Consider the following 16,519-nt stretch of genomic DNA (forward strand, 5'->3'; position numbering starts at 1 on the left):
AGCGTTTCTTTTTGCCCTGCAGCAGCCTACATCCCTTCCCCCTTCTCCACGAAATGCACTGACCTGACATCTTGTCACAATTTCCCCTGTCCCCCCCCCCCATCTCTCCATCTGCATCGTTCAAATGGGAGATGAGCATCTTACAAGCTTCTGTTGTTCATCAGCAGGGTATCTCTTTGAAACGTGACCCTTCAGTAATTGTTTTAATTGTCAGACTCTTCTGATGAAAAGAGTGTGTGGGGGAAGCAACACAACGGAGTGTCACTGTTGGCGTTGGCTGAAATCCGCTCTTGCAATCTCCGCTCTAATTGTTCTGCTGTTCCGATAATACATTTTGTGGTCATTTTCCTCAGATGTTCTTTGCTTCTTTCAATTTTTTTTTGTATACACAATTTCTTTTTGAAAAGTTATTTTTTTATTTTTTCCGAACCACGCTTACATCATTAATCTTACAGTGTGTCATCTGGGTACAATCTTTGTGTCATCATATTTAACCGTTACATCATTTTTTAATCTATTTTTGTCTTACCTTGACCTTTACATTTCAATTGCCTTTTAATTCAACTCCTCCCCTATGTTTCTGTGTCCTTTTCCAAATCATTCAATTTTCTGTTTCTTTTTGTCTTTATTGATTTTTTTTTATCCAATGATAAAAACATCCCATATCTTATAATACTCTGATTCTTCCTTCTTTTTAATTGCCAATGTTAATCTGTTCATTTCTGCACAGCCTAGTATTTTTTTTAATTACCTCTCCCTCTGAGGGATTTTTCTTTCCATTTTCCAATTTTGTGCAAATACAATTCTAGCTGCAATTATTACAGTGACACATTTTGATGGTGATTATGTACCATCAAGTCAGTGTTGACTCTGAGTGACCACAAAGAAGAACTCCTCCAGGGTGTTCTGTTCCCACTTCAGGTCTTTACAACAATGTACCTTATCATCTTCTTCTCTTTCCTTCCACCTTTCCCAGCATTGTAATTGGCCTCCAGAGGACTAAGTTCTCTCATAATGTGCCCAAAGTTTGATAATTTGAGCCTGGTTATTTGCACCTTGAGTTAGAACATTGGGTTGATCACTTCCATGATCCATTTATGGTCCATGGTATTCTCAGGAGTATTTCTGTAACATCAAGAGGGTCGATGCTGTTACTATTTTGTTTCTTCAGAGTCTATAGTTGAACACAGCGATTTTTAAATCTTGCTTGAAGTTTGACCATGGTTGGCTTCCTCCAGATTAAACTTTTAAACTGTTTATACAAGGCATTTGGAGAAATGTGTAACACAATTTTTAAAAGTACATAAACCAAGATGAAATATTCATTTTAGGAAACATGTTAGAAACAAGCATTTTGCTTAAAAGGATTATAGGAGGATAATTCAGTTCTCTGAAGAAAAGCCAGCCAGGACAGGATTATATTATGTAATAAATAATAGTAATAACCTGAGACGATATCTTTAATACCATCAAACAACATATGGCTAGCTGTGCAATGAAACATAATAATAACTTATATCCTTTGACAGAACCTTTAATATCATCAAATAACATCTGCCTAACCTAGGTCCTTGGGAAGGACTCAATAAGTAGATAAAAATGCCAAATCCAGTCTAAACATATGACTGATTGTTTGATCAACATAACGACAATGTATTAAGTTTTATGTTACCTGAATTCCATCAACTCTAAGTGCTTAAAAAATGACTTAAAACGTAAAAAACAAGAAAAAAAGACTTGAGAGAAAAAGAAGGGTAGAGATGGCAAGATGAAAAAAACAGACATATTATATCTCAAAAGTCCAAGCTCCGGACTGACCCAGTAGGCAAATGACACACCTTTGAGGAAACAAACTGGGTTTATTCAGCTGGACTCTGGCATGCAATGAGTTCAAACAGCAGCAAGACAGTCGATAAGCAAGTCTGTTAGCTGGTCTGTCAGATGCAAAGTCAGTGCTGGGAGCTTCCGTCTCCCATCGCCCTTAAGTAGATGAGCCATGCCTCTTCCCAGCGGTGGCCGTGCCCTGGTGGCTGTCATGTGCTAAAGCTATGGCCCAACTGATTGTTGGGCCAGAACAGCTGTTCCTCTCGTTGGCATGCCTCCACACCTCACAGCTGATCTTCCTCATGCTGCCACACCTCTGCGCCTCACAGCTGATCTTCCTCATGCCGCCACACCTCTGCACCTCACAGCTGATCTTCCTCATGCCGCCACACCTCTGCACCTCACAGCTGATCTTCCTCATGCTGCCACACCTCTGCGTCTCACAGCTGATCTTCCTCAGGCTGCCACACCTCTGCGCCTCACAGCTGATCTTCCTCAGGCTGCCACACCTCTGCGCCTCACAGCTGATCTTCCTCAGGCTGCCACACCTCTGTGCCTCACAGCTGATCTTCCTCAGTTTGCCACACCTCTGCGCCTCACAGCTGATCTTCCTCAGGCTGTCCCACCTCTGCGCCTCGCAATTGATCTTCCTCAGGCTGCCACACCTCTGTGCCTTGCAGCTGATTTTCCCTCTTGCTGCCACACCTCTGCGCCTCACAGCTGATCTTCCTCATGCTGCCACACCTCTGCGCCTCACAGCTGATCTTCCTCATGCCGCCACACCTCTGCGTCTCACAGCTGATCTTCCTCAGGCTGCCACACCTCTGCGCCTCACAGCTGATCTTCCTCAGGCTGCCACACCTCTGCGCCTCACAGCTGATCTTCCTCAGGCTGCCACACCTCTGTGCCTCACAGCTGATCTTCCTCAGTTTGCCACACCTCTGCGCCTCACAGCTGATCTTCCTCAGGCTGTCCCACCTCTGCGCCTCGCAATTGATCTTCCTCAGGCTGCCACACCTCTGTGCCTTGCAGCTGATTTTCCCTCTTGCTGCAACACCTCTGCGCCTCGCAGCTGATCTTCCTCAGTTTGTCACACCTCTGCGCCTCACAGCTGATCTTCCTCAGTCTGCAACACCTTTGCGCCTCGCAGCTCATGTTGCTGCTGTCTCTGCTGCTGTTGAGGCCGTCGAGCCAATCATGGCTGTCCTCTCCATGCCCCCCCCCGCTGCATATCTGGGCCACCTCTGTTGCTGCTGCAGCTGTCCCCCCCCCTTCACTGGTGCTCTGTGATTGCTGCACTGTCAGTCCTGACAGCCCCCATCACCTATGCTCCTTCTCGCCTTGCTGTGGCAAACCCAGAATGTGCCTTGACATTATGATCCCATTGCACATCACTTTTACGTAACTTTTATGACAAGAACAAATATTCTTGAGGGTACACAAGAACAAAATTCAATTAAAAGATGGAGGAAAGAGGCCATTGAACAAGGAATGACATTAATGAAGGATATGGCTGAAGGATCTAACTTGGAGGACCCAGAATAGATTGATAATTGGAGAGCCTAAATGTGAAACCAATGTCTCAAGTCGAGACTTTTAGGGGATAACAGCATGCTATGTGAATGTGGGGAGACACAGGGCCCAGATCATCTGTTAGTATGTTGGTGACTACCAAAAACATGTACTGTATGTTTTGGAGTATAAGATGCACCATTCCCCCCCCAAAAAAATAGAGTGAAAATCTGGGTGCATCTTATACACTGAATACAGCATTTTTGACCTCCTGAAACCCCACCCCCTTTGCGAAAATGGACATGCAGAGGATTTGGAAGGCCTGCAAAGTGTGCCTGGGGACTTGGGAGGGCAGAAACGAGTGAAAATGGGCCATTTTTGCCCTTTCTGCTTCCTCCATCCCCTAGGAGCACTCTACAAGCCTCCCAAAGCCTATGCATGCTCTGTTGTTTGCAAAAAAATGCACCACTTTTTTGCGAAAAACAGGTCATTTTTTGCCCATTTTTGCCCCCTCCAGCCCCCAGGACCTCTTTACAGGCCTCTCTGCATGCTCCATTTGTCACACAAAATGAGGCATGCAGAGGGTTTGGGAGGCCTGCAGAGTGCAAAAAATTTTTTTTTAAAAAATTACCTCTTTAAAATCTTGGTGCATCTTATACTCTGGTGCGCCTTATAGTCCAAAAAAATACAATACTTATTTTGGCCAACAACAAAGCCAAAAAGGTAGCTTCATTCTGGCACTTTAAAGTTTGATCTAGACACGGGAGAATGACGTAATATTGACTTAATACTGTCCTACATATATTCATTCACATATGTACACACATGCCTACATACACAAAACCATATTTTTCTACAAACACCCCTGTTTTAAACAGTGTCATTCTCTCTGTTTTCCAAATGAAGCAAATTGCAGAGTATATTTAAAAAGGGAAGTGCAGCACCGCTTGGAGCAATAGGGATCAGCAGGTCTTGAAGGAAAACTCTCAGCTTTCCCAGCCTTTCTCACCTTGCTGCAAACAATCTTCTGTTTCAAGACTTATATTTCTTGAACCTCTCATTCTTGCTTTCTCACGGTTCCATGCCTCACAAGGAGATCTTTGGCGTCGTAGCCCTGGGTTGGATATTGTAGTCTTCAGACGAGGGACGTCGAACTTGATTTCATTGCATAAGGGTTGTGTTTAACCTCGAAGGGGCCATGGCTGGTGTGGCCAGCTCAACATTGCTAAGTCCTCGACTTGCGACTGGTCCTAAAGTCCTCGACTTACGACTGGCTGCAAGTCCTCGACTTATGACTGGCAGCCGGCAACAACCTAGCTGCACCTGATTGGCTAAGATGCGGCTGGTTGAGCGCGGGCTGCCAGAAGCACTCCCATTGGCCGCCCTGCTTGACAGCTCCCGTATAAATAGCTGTCAAGCAGGGCGAGGTGCTACATTCTACTGCACATAGTTATTTGTTGTGTTTACAATAAATTGCTGTTCAACTCAACTCAGCCACCTCATGTCTCATCTATCCTTCAGTCTTCTACAAACGTCACTTGTGCCAGGGGCTCCTGCGGAGGCCCGAGCATTCTGCCAGCAAAAATGGGCTCCGTTTTTGGCTGCGACGGCTTCCTGCAATCCTCTGCCAGTGAAAACAGAGCTCAGGAGGACCATGTGTAGCTTTCCTGAGTTTTGTTTTCACTTGCAGAGGCTCTGGGGGTGGGGCGGTCCTTTGTTGTTTCCAGGGTGGCCCTGTGGGCCAGATGCAAGCACCTCATGGGCTGGATCTGGGCCCCCCAGGCCTTGAGTTTTGTTAGGTAAGCTCCCCGTTGGGAGGACGAGTGCGTTCAGAGAAGCGTTGTGAGAGTTGTGTTGGAGAACATACAAACCAGCATACAGAGACACTGCAGTTTAAATAGGCTTTTACTCTCGTGGAAATAGAGGTATCAGAGTCCATCAAACAGTCCAAGTCATACACGGATGAGGCAGTCAGTCATCAATGTCTTTCAGTTAAGGATAATCCAAATATGCTAGCAGTTGCAAAACTTACAATAGCTCACAACACTTTCTAACAGCCAGTTTCCAAAACACTCAGATCAGATCAGCCCAGCATCTAACGAAACAGAGAGAGCTAACAGTCATTCTGGCTCCCTCTTATGGCTGATTGAGGAAAACAGCAACCAATCATATTTTACAGTATGATTTAAAGAAACATGTATAGCATTGTTACATGATTTATATATTGCCAACCCAACCGTTAGATTATATTCCTAACAAGTTTGACACCCCTGTTCTAGAGAGTCAGTCTGCAATGGATTTCTTCTTCACAGCCTATTCAAGCAACAGCTATGAACTTTATGCAAGCTTTTTTTCTCTTCCTTCTGCAATTTTTTTTCCTTGCGCAATTTATGGTCTCTGAGTCCCAGCATTATCTGTCAAGTTACCTGATTTATTGTCTAATTCATAAAACCACTGAAAAGATGCTAACTGCCTCCTCCTTGTTCAGCCTGGAACAGAGGCATTTGCTTGTGCAAACATATATGTTCCTTAGCAAGTGATAGCTTCAGCTCAAAAGCAGCAAACCTGGTCAGTGGTGCAGTTGGGATGCTCAGGGCTGAAATCCAAGGAGGCTTTAGGAATAGTAGTCTAGATCAGGGATGTCAAATTCAAGGTCTGTGGGCTGGATCCAGCCCACAAGGTGGTTAGATTTGGCCCACGGGGTGGCTCTGGAAACAGTGAAGGACCAGCCTGCGGTGCCTCTGCAAACAGAGCTCAGGAGTGTCCCTTGCAGAATGAAACATAATAATAACTTACATCCTTCAACAGAATCTTTAGCATCACCAAATAACATCTGCCTAACGTAGGTCCTTGGGAAGGACTGAATAGGTAGATAAAAATGACAAATCCACTCTAAACATGTGACTGATTGTTTGATCAACAGAACGACAACGTATTATGTTTCATGTCACCTGATTTCCATCAACTCCAAGTGCTTTACAAATTATTTAAAAGACTAAAAGCAAGGAAAAAAACGAGAGAGAAAAAGAAGGGTAGGGATGGCAAGATAAAAAAGCAACAGACGTTATGATCCCGTGGCACATCATTACTACGTAATATTTATGACAAGAATAAACATTCTTGAGGGTAAAGGTAAAGGTTCCCCTCACACATATGTGCTAGTCGTTCCCGACTCTAGGGGGCGGTGCTCATCTCCATTTCAAAACCGAAGAGCGAGCACTATCTGAAGACGTCTCCATGGTCATGTGGCCAGCATGACTAAATGCCAAAGGCTCACGGAATGCTGATACCTTCCCACCAAACGTGGTCCCTATTTTTCCACTTGCATTTTTTTTACATGCTTTCAAACTGCTAGGTTGGCAGAAGCTGGGATAAGTAACGGGAGCTCACTCTGTTACACAGTCCTAGGGATTTGAACTGCTGAACTGCCAACCTTCTGATTGACAAGCTCAGTGTCTTAGCCACTGAGCTACCATGTCCATTGACATTGGGATGGAACACTGTTACCTTCCCACAAAAGATGGTCCCTATTTTTCCACTTGCATTTTTTTTACATGCTTTCAAACTGCTAGGTTGGCAGAAGCTGGGATAAGTAACGGGAGCTCACTCTGTTACACAGTCCTAGGGATTTGAACTGCTGAACTGCCAACCTTCTGATTGACAAGCTCAGTGTCTTAGCCACTGAGCTACCATGTCCATTGACATTGGGATGGAACGCTGTTACCTTCCCACAAAAGATGGTCCCTATTTTTCCACTTGCATTTTTTTTACATGCTTTCAAACTGCTAGGTTGGCAGAAGCTGGGATAAGTAACGGGAGCTCACTCTGTTACACAGTCCTAGGGATTTGAACTGCTGAACTGCCAACCTTCTGATTGACAAGCTCAGTGTCTTAGCCACTGAGCTACCATGTCCATTGACATTGGGATGGAACGCTGTTACCTTCCCACAAAAGATGGTCCCTATTTTTCTTCTTGCATTTTTACATGCTTTCGAACTGCTAGGTTGGCAGAAATTCTTGAGGGTACACAAGAACAAAATGGAATTAAAAGATGGAGAAAAGATGGAGGGTTTCAGGAGGCCATCACAACCAAAAATGGAGCTTGGGAGCCCGTTTTCACTGGCAGAGCACTCGGGCCACCAAAAGTGCCCCTGGGATATGTGACGTTGACTTGGCCCTGCCCCCCTGTCCTCCCCAAGGTCAGATATAACCCTGATGCAGCCCTCAATGAAATCGAGTTTGACAACCCTGGTCTAGATGACAAGAGTTTCCTATCCAGAAATGGGACCATTCTCTGCGGCATCCTTTTCTTATTATTTTATAAAATAGCACAAAACTAGAACCTTTCCCCCCCCACCTCTCAGCAACACGAAGGAAGAGCTAATGGTGCTCATTGTCAACAAAAATACATGGCTGTCGAAAAGGAGATTTGAAACGGAGCTTTCCTCTTTCCTCCCCACCAATACTATTAAATCCCGGACATAAAAATTTACTGAGTTAACACCAGTTGCAACAAATCACAAGCAGCCACAGCTTTGGGGCAAGTCTTGATTGATCTATATCACAATTTACTGCTGATTGTGAGTGCTGAAGCTTGACTATCTTCATCCCCTGTTATTTTTGTGCCTGGCATTGCAACGATGGGAATCTAAACAGCATCATTCAGATGGCATTTAGCTGAAGTGTTTCTTAAAAGTAACACGCCAAGTTTGTGAGTCTGCTCTGAATGAGGACCGGGGCAAAGGAAAATGAGTCAAGTAGAAGGGGAGGACTGGAGAAGTTAAGGTTGGATGGAGTTGATGAGCTCTTCAGAAAGAAAGAGTTGTGGAAGGAACCTAAGAATATTGTATCTACTTTGTAGATTTGAAGATGAACCTTTAGAAATATTGACAATAGTCACTAACCTTTTTAATAATTCGCAATGTGTATTAAATATTAATTCACTTTAAAAGGAAAAGGAAGGAAGAAAGCTTTTAAAAAGTCATAGAAGTAATAGCAATACCACTTAAACTTATATACCACTTCACAGTGTTGTATAGCCCTCTCTAAGCAGTTTATAGAGAATAGAATAGAATAAGAATAAGAATAGATTAGGATTAGGATTAGGATTAAAATAGCAGAGTTGGAAGGGACCTTGGAGGTCTTCATATTGCTCCCAGCAATCTGTGTCCTCATTTTACAAAACTTGGAAAGATGGACGGCTGAGTCAACTTTGAACTGGTCAGAATCAAACTGCTGGCCTGCAACACTGCTTTCTAACCACCGTGTTATCACAACTCAAGTAAGAATGGTTTGTAAGGATGCAAAGGTATGGAGAGGTATAGTGAAGGGTGATGGGGGTGGTGGTTAACCTAGATTTGTGTTTCCTTTTCTCCTTTTCATTTACTGTGTCTTACTCTTGTTCTGCATTCTGCCTAAGATGGCTTGCACTGGAAAAGGCAGAGAATATGGTGGTAACCCTGGCTGGTGATTGCCCCTCAAACATAGAGGAAAAAACAAGGATTATTGATTAGGCTTGGAGAAGTTGGGTCCTCATCCTCATTGGATCTTCACAACCAGAACTAAGTGGCAGCTGTGCTGAATGTAGTGTTCTGACAAGTTGCTGGTTGGCAATTGTGTAGAAGAGACTTTGAAGTTTATCATTGGCTGATGGGGTCTACTGAGACAAGAAGGAAATCTTTGGTCATTGAGAAACGATTTGTTCCTAGACCTAAGCTTTAATGCTGATATATTTAATCTTGATATTCTTGAATCAGCAAAGGGGAATTTTCTTAGGGTTAGAGCAATTAAATTAAAAAGGCTTAAGAAATCACTTTCAAGAGACAACTTGCAAAATTTGATTCCTTCTCTTTCCCCTTCCCTTTCCAATACATAGAATATAGAGTCACAGAGCTGCAAGGACCTCAGAGGTTTTCTAGTCCAACCCCCTGCTCAAAACAGAAGACCTTAGCTTATCTTGATCAAATGGTTGCCCAATCTCTTTCTCCTTGTCTCCCAGTCTTCAGTTCATCCCACCCGAATTTGACACCCCTGCTCTAGTCTATACTGTTATAAGCTTAGAAGGTATATTCCACTTCTGTTTGCTAAGAAATAAAGTGTGTTTTATTATGCATCCTTCTATGGGCTCAGGATATTTTTGAAGTAATAAAAACCCCTGAAGACTGAAAATATTGTCACCAAATAGATCGAAGATGCCAAGGAAGAAGCAATCAGCTGAAGGGGTGATGCTGAGCTGTGTTTCAATTTAAGTCATAAGCGTTTAATGTCCTGTTCCAACTCATGTTAATTAAATTAAGTTTTTAAGCACAACGGCCACTGTCATCATTAACTCTAGCCAGCAATTTGGAATTGGCAAACCATTAATGGAGCCTCACCTGTGATGCCCTCTTTAATTCATATATTGGCACTTGGGAAGTTTAGTTTTGATGAATTGTGACACAAAATGGCTTCATTGGCACCAACAGGGTAGTTAGAAGTGGGCCTGATGTGGGCAGAGCCAGTGCGGTTTTTAATGCAGAAATGGGGTGGCGGGGGGGGGGGGGGGAAATATATTAACAGCCTCAAATTTAATAGCATTTTAAAGCTGAAAGATGAATTTATGTAGCTGCTGGAGAGATACTTCCAGGCAATTTCATGCACTGTGGTGCTTTAAATAAATTTAGACGGGGTTAAAAGGGCTTAAGGAACCCTCCTATTTCTTTTATATATAATTCTTTTATTGAGTTTCATTATAAAATAAAAAAATACAGGTAAAAAACCCCCCAAAGTTAGAAAAGTCGGAAAAATAAAAAGTGCAATTGGAGAGAAAAAAGTGGTCATTTCTGACTATTTTCACTGCAGTAAAACACCAAAATTACAGCCTCCATCTTTTGCACTGCATTTTGCAATATTTCAAACCATTTCCATAATAACAAAAATCATCCAAAACTAAAATTGACATTTCATGTTTTTTCTGTTTTGAGTGAAAAGTCCAGAAGTGGTTTCCAAGTAGAAACCAAACTAGATAAATTCCTCTCTTTAGTTAAAAGTTAATTAGTTTTGTCATCTCCACCAGCTGACTAAAATTTTTGTCATCTACTCTTCCATTGTGGGAATTAATGGTTCTTTCCATCTTGTGAATATATCCTGTTTCCCTGAAAATAAGACCTCACTGGATAATAAGCCCAATCGGGCCTTTGAGTGCATGTGCTCAAATAAGCCCTCCCAAAAAATAAGACCTCCCCGAAAAAAAGACCTCCCTGAAAATAAGGTCAAGCGCTTATTTTGGGGGTCAAATAAGGCCCTGTCTTATTTTCAGGAAAACACGGTACAATTCTTGCCATTGTCAGCATACATCGAGTCTTTATTGATTAGCCCGTGGGCCATATCAAAGTGCAAAGTTCCAGAAACAAATTATTTCTAAAATTTGATAAAAGCAATATAAAATGGAATTTGATAAAATATGATTTAAAATGAAATTGGAATAGAATACAATAATTTAAGATATAGATAAAATATGATAAAATTATTTATTATATATAATAACAAGCTTCTAAGCTTTCTTTTACATTCCTTGCCTATCAAATTGGAGCCCTCCAATTTCAAAGAGGATGCATTTGATTTCAGGTTTTGAAAAACGAGCAAAATCTAATCAGCCTACTGTTCTGACCCCCCATGCCGACACAAGATTACTGCTACACAATTTATTCACAGTAAATTAACACACCGACAAGACTTTGGCAGCAACCCAGATGTCCACAGATAAGAAATACACACCAGAGCTTCTCCAGCTTTAGTATAATAGTTGAATCCTGCAAACAGCCTCCTCCCAAAGTCTCTTCTTATATACTTTCTTGGGAGGAGCCTAATCACAACCACCTGGGTCCAATTATTTCCTTTGTCTCCGTAATTGCTGCTGGCGCTTAGCTGGGACTAATTCCCTCTGCACCTCATCACTGCTCAAGGGCCTGACGTCTTCACCACTGCTCCAGGGCCTGATGTCAGGGACACACTCCTTTTGGCTTTCACCGCTGTCCATGCATCAGGTGCCTCCTGGTGGCCAACCAGCCTCCCTGGTCCCTGCTTGGAGTCTGAACCCTGTCCAGGGTCCTCCACATCTTCCAGAGCCGACTCATAGGGTCCCTCACTATGGGAGTCTGTTTGCAGCTCTAACGGCTCCTGCTGGGCCACAACACCTACTTTGTTTTGGGTCACTCATTCATAGAGCATGACCTTGGATGCGAAACATTGGTGTTCTCCAAGCTGGGCTGTTTCCTTGCAGACATTTTTTTACCCAACTAGATAACATCATCAGTGCTAGAAGGGAGTGGGGTGCACTCTTGGTTTGTATACCAGTATTGATGGAAGTGTTCTTGGTAGTTCCTCAGTTAGGGTGTTGTTGACTCCATCATTAAATCTGAGCTGCAAATAATATCTTCTATTGGTAAAACATTAACATTTGTTAGAATATTCATGAATGGGAGAGACATGGTAACAAGGTCAGCCAATGAATAGGCATAGCAACTAAGTCAGCCAATGGGAGCTTAAACAGATCTGAGTCTGTGATGAGAATTGAAACTGAAAATATTCTGTCTACTCTGAACTCTAAAATGAAACTAACTGTTATCTCCTGCTTGTGTTCTGCTTGTAATTTCTACCACATTGAAAGAATCTACTATTGGTATTGTACATTTATTCATCGGTTATTATGTATATAAAGAAGTTAATAAATCCAGCTGAATCAGTTTATCTGTGTGTGCTTTCTGGATTTGATTTTTCTGCAGCAAACTCTGACAACATTGGTAGCAGTTAAGTTTTAAGCTGAGTATTACTCCTCCTGATGTCCAGTTGCTGAGGATCCTCCATTCTATCCATTTAATATTGTGCCCAAACACTGTGCAATCCTGGAAGCTACCATGCTTCCTAATCCAAAAAAGGCTCAGGGAAGGAATTTTACCAAAGCATTGGTAGGTTCTTAGCTGGTTTCAACTTGCATGGGTTTACTTACGAAAACATATGAAGAAGGGTTGCAGGATCTGGGTATGTCTAGTTTAATGAAAAGAAGGACTACGGGTGACATGATATCAGGGGTGGGTTCCTGCCAGTTCTAACATCTTCTATTGAAGAGATTCCACAAATCTACCATGCCGTTTAGAACAGGTTCCAGCTCCCTCCCGCCGCCCGTCCGCACCATGCTTGCCCCGCTCACTGATTGGCTGGCTCACCAATTGCCCCGCCCGCCTCTAAGAGTCTTATCTAAATCTTAAAGTCTTAAATCTGTCAAGTTTGAACATCTCTGGGTTTTTTTTTCTAAAGGGATAGGGGTGCAAGGGTCTTGTAACTTGACAGCTTTTAGACTTGCATGCTTCAAATGCCAGAGCTTCTGAGCCAACATTTTGGTTGCTAAGCAAGAGCGTTGAGTTTCACCACATTTTACAAGTTGGCCATGCCCAACCAGTCACATGACTGCCAAGCCACACCTACTTGGTCACATGGCTGGCAAGCCACTCCCACAAAGCAGGCCACACCTACAGAAGAGGTTCCAAATTTTTTTAAAACCTACCACTACATGATATCAGTGTTCCAATATCTCAGGGGCTGCCACAAAGAGGGAGTCAAGCTATTCTCCAAAGCACCTGAGTGCAGGACAAGAAAGAATGGATGGAAACTAATCAAGGAGAGAAGCTTAGAACTAAGGAGAAATTTCCTGGCAGTCAGGAAATTAATCAGTGGAATGACTTGTATCCATTTGTCTGAAATGATATAGGGATTCCTGCTTGAACAGGGGGTTGGATGAGAAGACCTCCAAGGTCCCTTCCAACTCTGCTATTCTATTATTCTGTTAACTTGTAAATATCTGCTGGCTGCAGGAGAGAACTAAATGACATTGTGAGTCACAATGCTGTCATGCAAATGATGAAAAAATTGTATTTGATAACAGGCAGCGGGCAGTTGATGGAGATTACTTAATTATTTATGCAATGACATTACGATGAATTTCTCATCATTTTGACATCATCGCAACTTACATTGGACACTTGTGCCTGCGTCTGATTTGTTTTTGATGTAGGTTTTTTTTTTGGGGGGGGGGGTGGATCCTTCTTCTTTCAAATAGATTCAATTTATTTCTCAAAATGTGAAGTATTTTTCAAATGATAGTGGTTTTTTTTTTCCTGGCAGTGTGTGGCACCCATTGGGGAAACGTTTGGAAGGGTTGACTGCTGGAGCTGGCTTGTGAAGTAATATTTTTAATGCTATTTTTCTCCCTTGCTAAAGTTGATCACCTGGACCAGTGCAGAAATATGACACATTGCGAAGTACAGACAGTCCTCAACCTGAGTAGTGCTCCTGGTTCCTGAGGTCTGCAATTTTTTTTGTAGTCCAGTTTGCCTCCTGAAAAAACACCTTTGGGACAACCGGGACCTGGAAGACTGAGAATCTTTATAGATGTTTAGCTATACAATTTGGGATGAACATCCTTGGAATGGTGTGGGACAGAGGTGGGTTGCTCCCGGTTCACCCCGGATTGGGCGAACCGGTAGTAGCAGCAGTGGGAAGCTCCGCCCACTCACCCGGATACTTCTGAGCATGCTCAGAAGCATCCCGGGAGCAGGTGCGGGAGTGCACCCGAACCGGTGGTAAAAAAATTTGCAACCCACCACTGGTGTGGGAGTAGGAATGGATTTCCAGGGTGGGGCGAGGAAATTGCAGACTACAGGAACCAGGAGCACTACTCAGGTGACCCTGAGGGCACAGATCAACCTCCAGGTGGCCTCAACAACTCTCTAAAAGGATGCAAATGACCAGCTGTCTGCAAGGAATATAAACCCTTCCATTCCCCACTGTCCCATCAAAGCTGAAGAAGCTTCTTGGATGAGAAGTGAAATGTCTTCAAAGAAAAAACAGGGAAGTCCTCACAGATTGGGGCTCCTTCAGATGCCGTCAGCCAGACAGTGTCGGCTGGCGGGCCCCCGGAGGAGAGCCTTCTGTGTGGCTGCTCCGACTCTTTGGAATCAGCTACCCCCAGAGATCCGGACCATACCCACTCTCATGGCCTTCAGGAAAGCTGTAAAAACCTGGCTGTTCTGGCAGGCCTGGGGCTGTTGACCTCACTGTTGAGGTCCAGCCCCGATTAGAATGAACGTATGAGGTGTTGCTATTTTAAACCATTTTTTGGGGTTATGTGTTTGTTATGTGTCTTTTTTTTCTTTCTCTTTTTTTATTTTTTTTTATTCTTATTTTTTGTTATTTTTTCTCTCTTTTAGTATATTTTATTTTCATTTTCATACACTCACATGTATACACCATACAGTATTAAACAGGAATTGCATCAATTCCTCTTGTCGACAATGCCCCAGAAAATAAAAGCCCAATATACCTCTTCTATTCTCCATACACCTCTTTCTTCCACCACCCTCCAACTTTCTATCTTCCCTCCATCATCCCCCTCTACCCTACTTCCCCTTGCCCTCTACCACTCCTCTCTCCAGATCCACTCCCCCCCTTCCCTTTCGCCTCCCCCCCACCCTCTCTCCCATCCCTCTCTACCCATCTTTCTTCTTTCCTACTCCTCCTCCCCTCAGTGTATTTCCACTATATGTTATTGTATTTGGCTTATCCTATTTTTAAAGAAAAATTAGAGAAAAAAGTATACATGTGAAGTCACATTGCATTGAGATCTAACACATCGTGTCTAGCCTAATGTATATCCCTCCCTCCCTCCACCCTCCCCCCGACCCCCCTCCTACTCCCCCCCGACTTCCCAGAACCCGTACACAGTATAGATTTTTAACAAACACAGTCTAAAATCTATTGAGAAAAAAGAAATAAAGAAATTAATAACATCTCTACATTGATCTTAGCTTCTTCTTGCTAAGCTAACTTTAAACAATTTAAATCATTCCTGATCTTAAGCATAGGCTAACTAGAATTTCTTGGTCCCGTATTTATTTTGTATATAGTCAATCCATTTTTTCCAGTCTTGTTTATATCTCTCATTTGAGTGATCTTTAAGATATGCCGATATTTTAGCCATCTCGGCTAAATTTGTAACTTTCAATGTCCATTCTTGAGTTGTAGTCAGGTCTTCCTTCTTCCAGTATTGTGCCACCAACAGTCTTGCTGCCATTATTAAGTGCAGAATCAAGTTAGTCTCTACCGCTGTAAAGTCAGTACTTATATCTAGCAAAAATAACTGAGGGGTAAACTTTCTTTCTCTTTTTTGTAAGCCGCCCGGAGTCCGTCAGGATTGGGCAGCATATACATTTTATAAATAAATAAATAAGTCCAGCTGCCTCCTAAAAAAGCACCTTTTATTTAAGTAACAGTCATTAAATGGGGACTAGTTGTACGCTCCTTTATTTGCATCACCTGTTATTTCTAACATGCCGTGATTTTAATTCTAGAGATGAATGAGAATGTGAGAATCCTTTCCTGTCTTTCTACCATTAGGGAGAAGATGCCATTCCACCATGTCACCGCTGGGCTGCTGTACAAGGGAAACTATCTGAACCGGACCCTCTCAGCCGCAAGCGACAGTGAGCAGTTGGCCAACATCTCAGTGGAAGAATTGGATGGTAAGGATTGACTAAACTGTTGGTTGGGAGCAGGGGTGGTAATCACTTACCTTCCTGTTCTGACCTCCCTTGTTCCACACCAAAACACACTCTGAGCTAGAGATAAATTACGGCATTTAATTAACAGACAAACAGATCCTTGGCAGCAACCCAGCACAGAGAAGCTTGGACAGCAATAAACATAGATAAGGCTTGGCAGCAATCCAGCCTGCCAAGCTCATACAAAGTTCTCCGACATTCAATTCTGTGTTGACTTCTGCAAAGAGGGCATGTGAACAAGTAGTCTTTTTTATAGTCTGGAGAAGAGCCTAATGACCACCAGCTGAGTGCAATCACCTCCTGTAATTGCATAATTGTTCCTGACGCCTATTAGCTCTTCGATGGCATGCATCCAGGAACAACTCACTACTGGCTCCGGCGTTTAAACCTTTACATTTACCTAATATTGGTTGCTGAGGTTTAAACCATGTATAGGATATGGATTTTTTTTAAAAAATAAAAAAATAACACTTCGTTTTTCTGGAACTCAGATATACAAGAGGGCAAAGTCAAGAATTAAACCCACTGTAGTGAAGGAAAACTGGAGAGAATATTCATGGCGACTGAATTTGCCTTATCTATGTATCAGT

General features: G+C 42.9%; 1 protein-coding gene across 1 annotated transcript in view; it reads left to right on the plus strand.

Annotated features, from left to right (window-relative positions):
* Window positions 1-16,519, plus strand: part of CALN1 (calneuron 1) — a 242,992-nt gene that overhangs the window by 38,465 nt on the left and 188,008 nt on the right. Inside the window, exon 2 of the mRNA XM_087717191.1 lies at window positions 15,766-15,890. Within this exon, the coding sequence (XP_087573317.1) occupies window positions 15,773-15,890 (118 nt within the window). The 5' untranslated portion in view covers window positions 15,766-15,772. The remainder of the gene's footprint in view (window positions 1-15,765; window positions 15,891-16,519) is intronic.

This window comes from Thamnophis sirtalis, unplaced genomic scaffold (genome assembly GCF_051295495.1).
Source record: "Thamnophis sirtalis isolate CommonGarterSnake01/CBP01778 unplaced genomic scaffold, rThaSir2_p1.2 scaffold_6, whole genome shotgun sequence".
Classification (NCBI taxonomy): domain Eukaryota; kingdom Metazoa; phylum Chordata; class Lepidosauria; order Squamata; family Natricidae; genus Thamnophis; species Thamnophis sirtalis.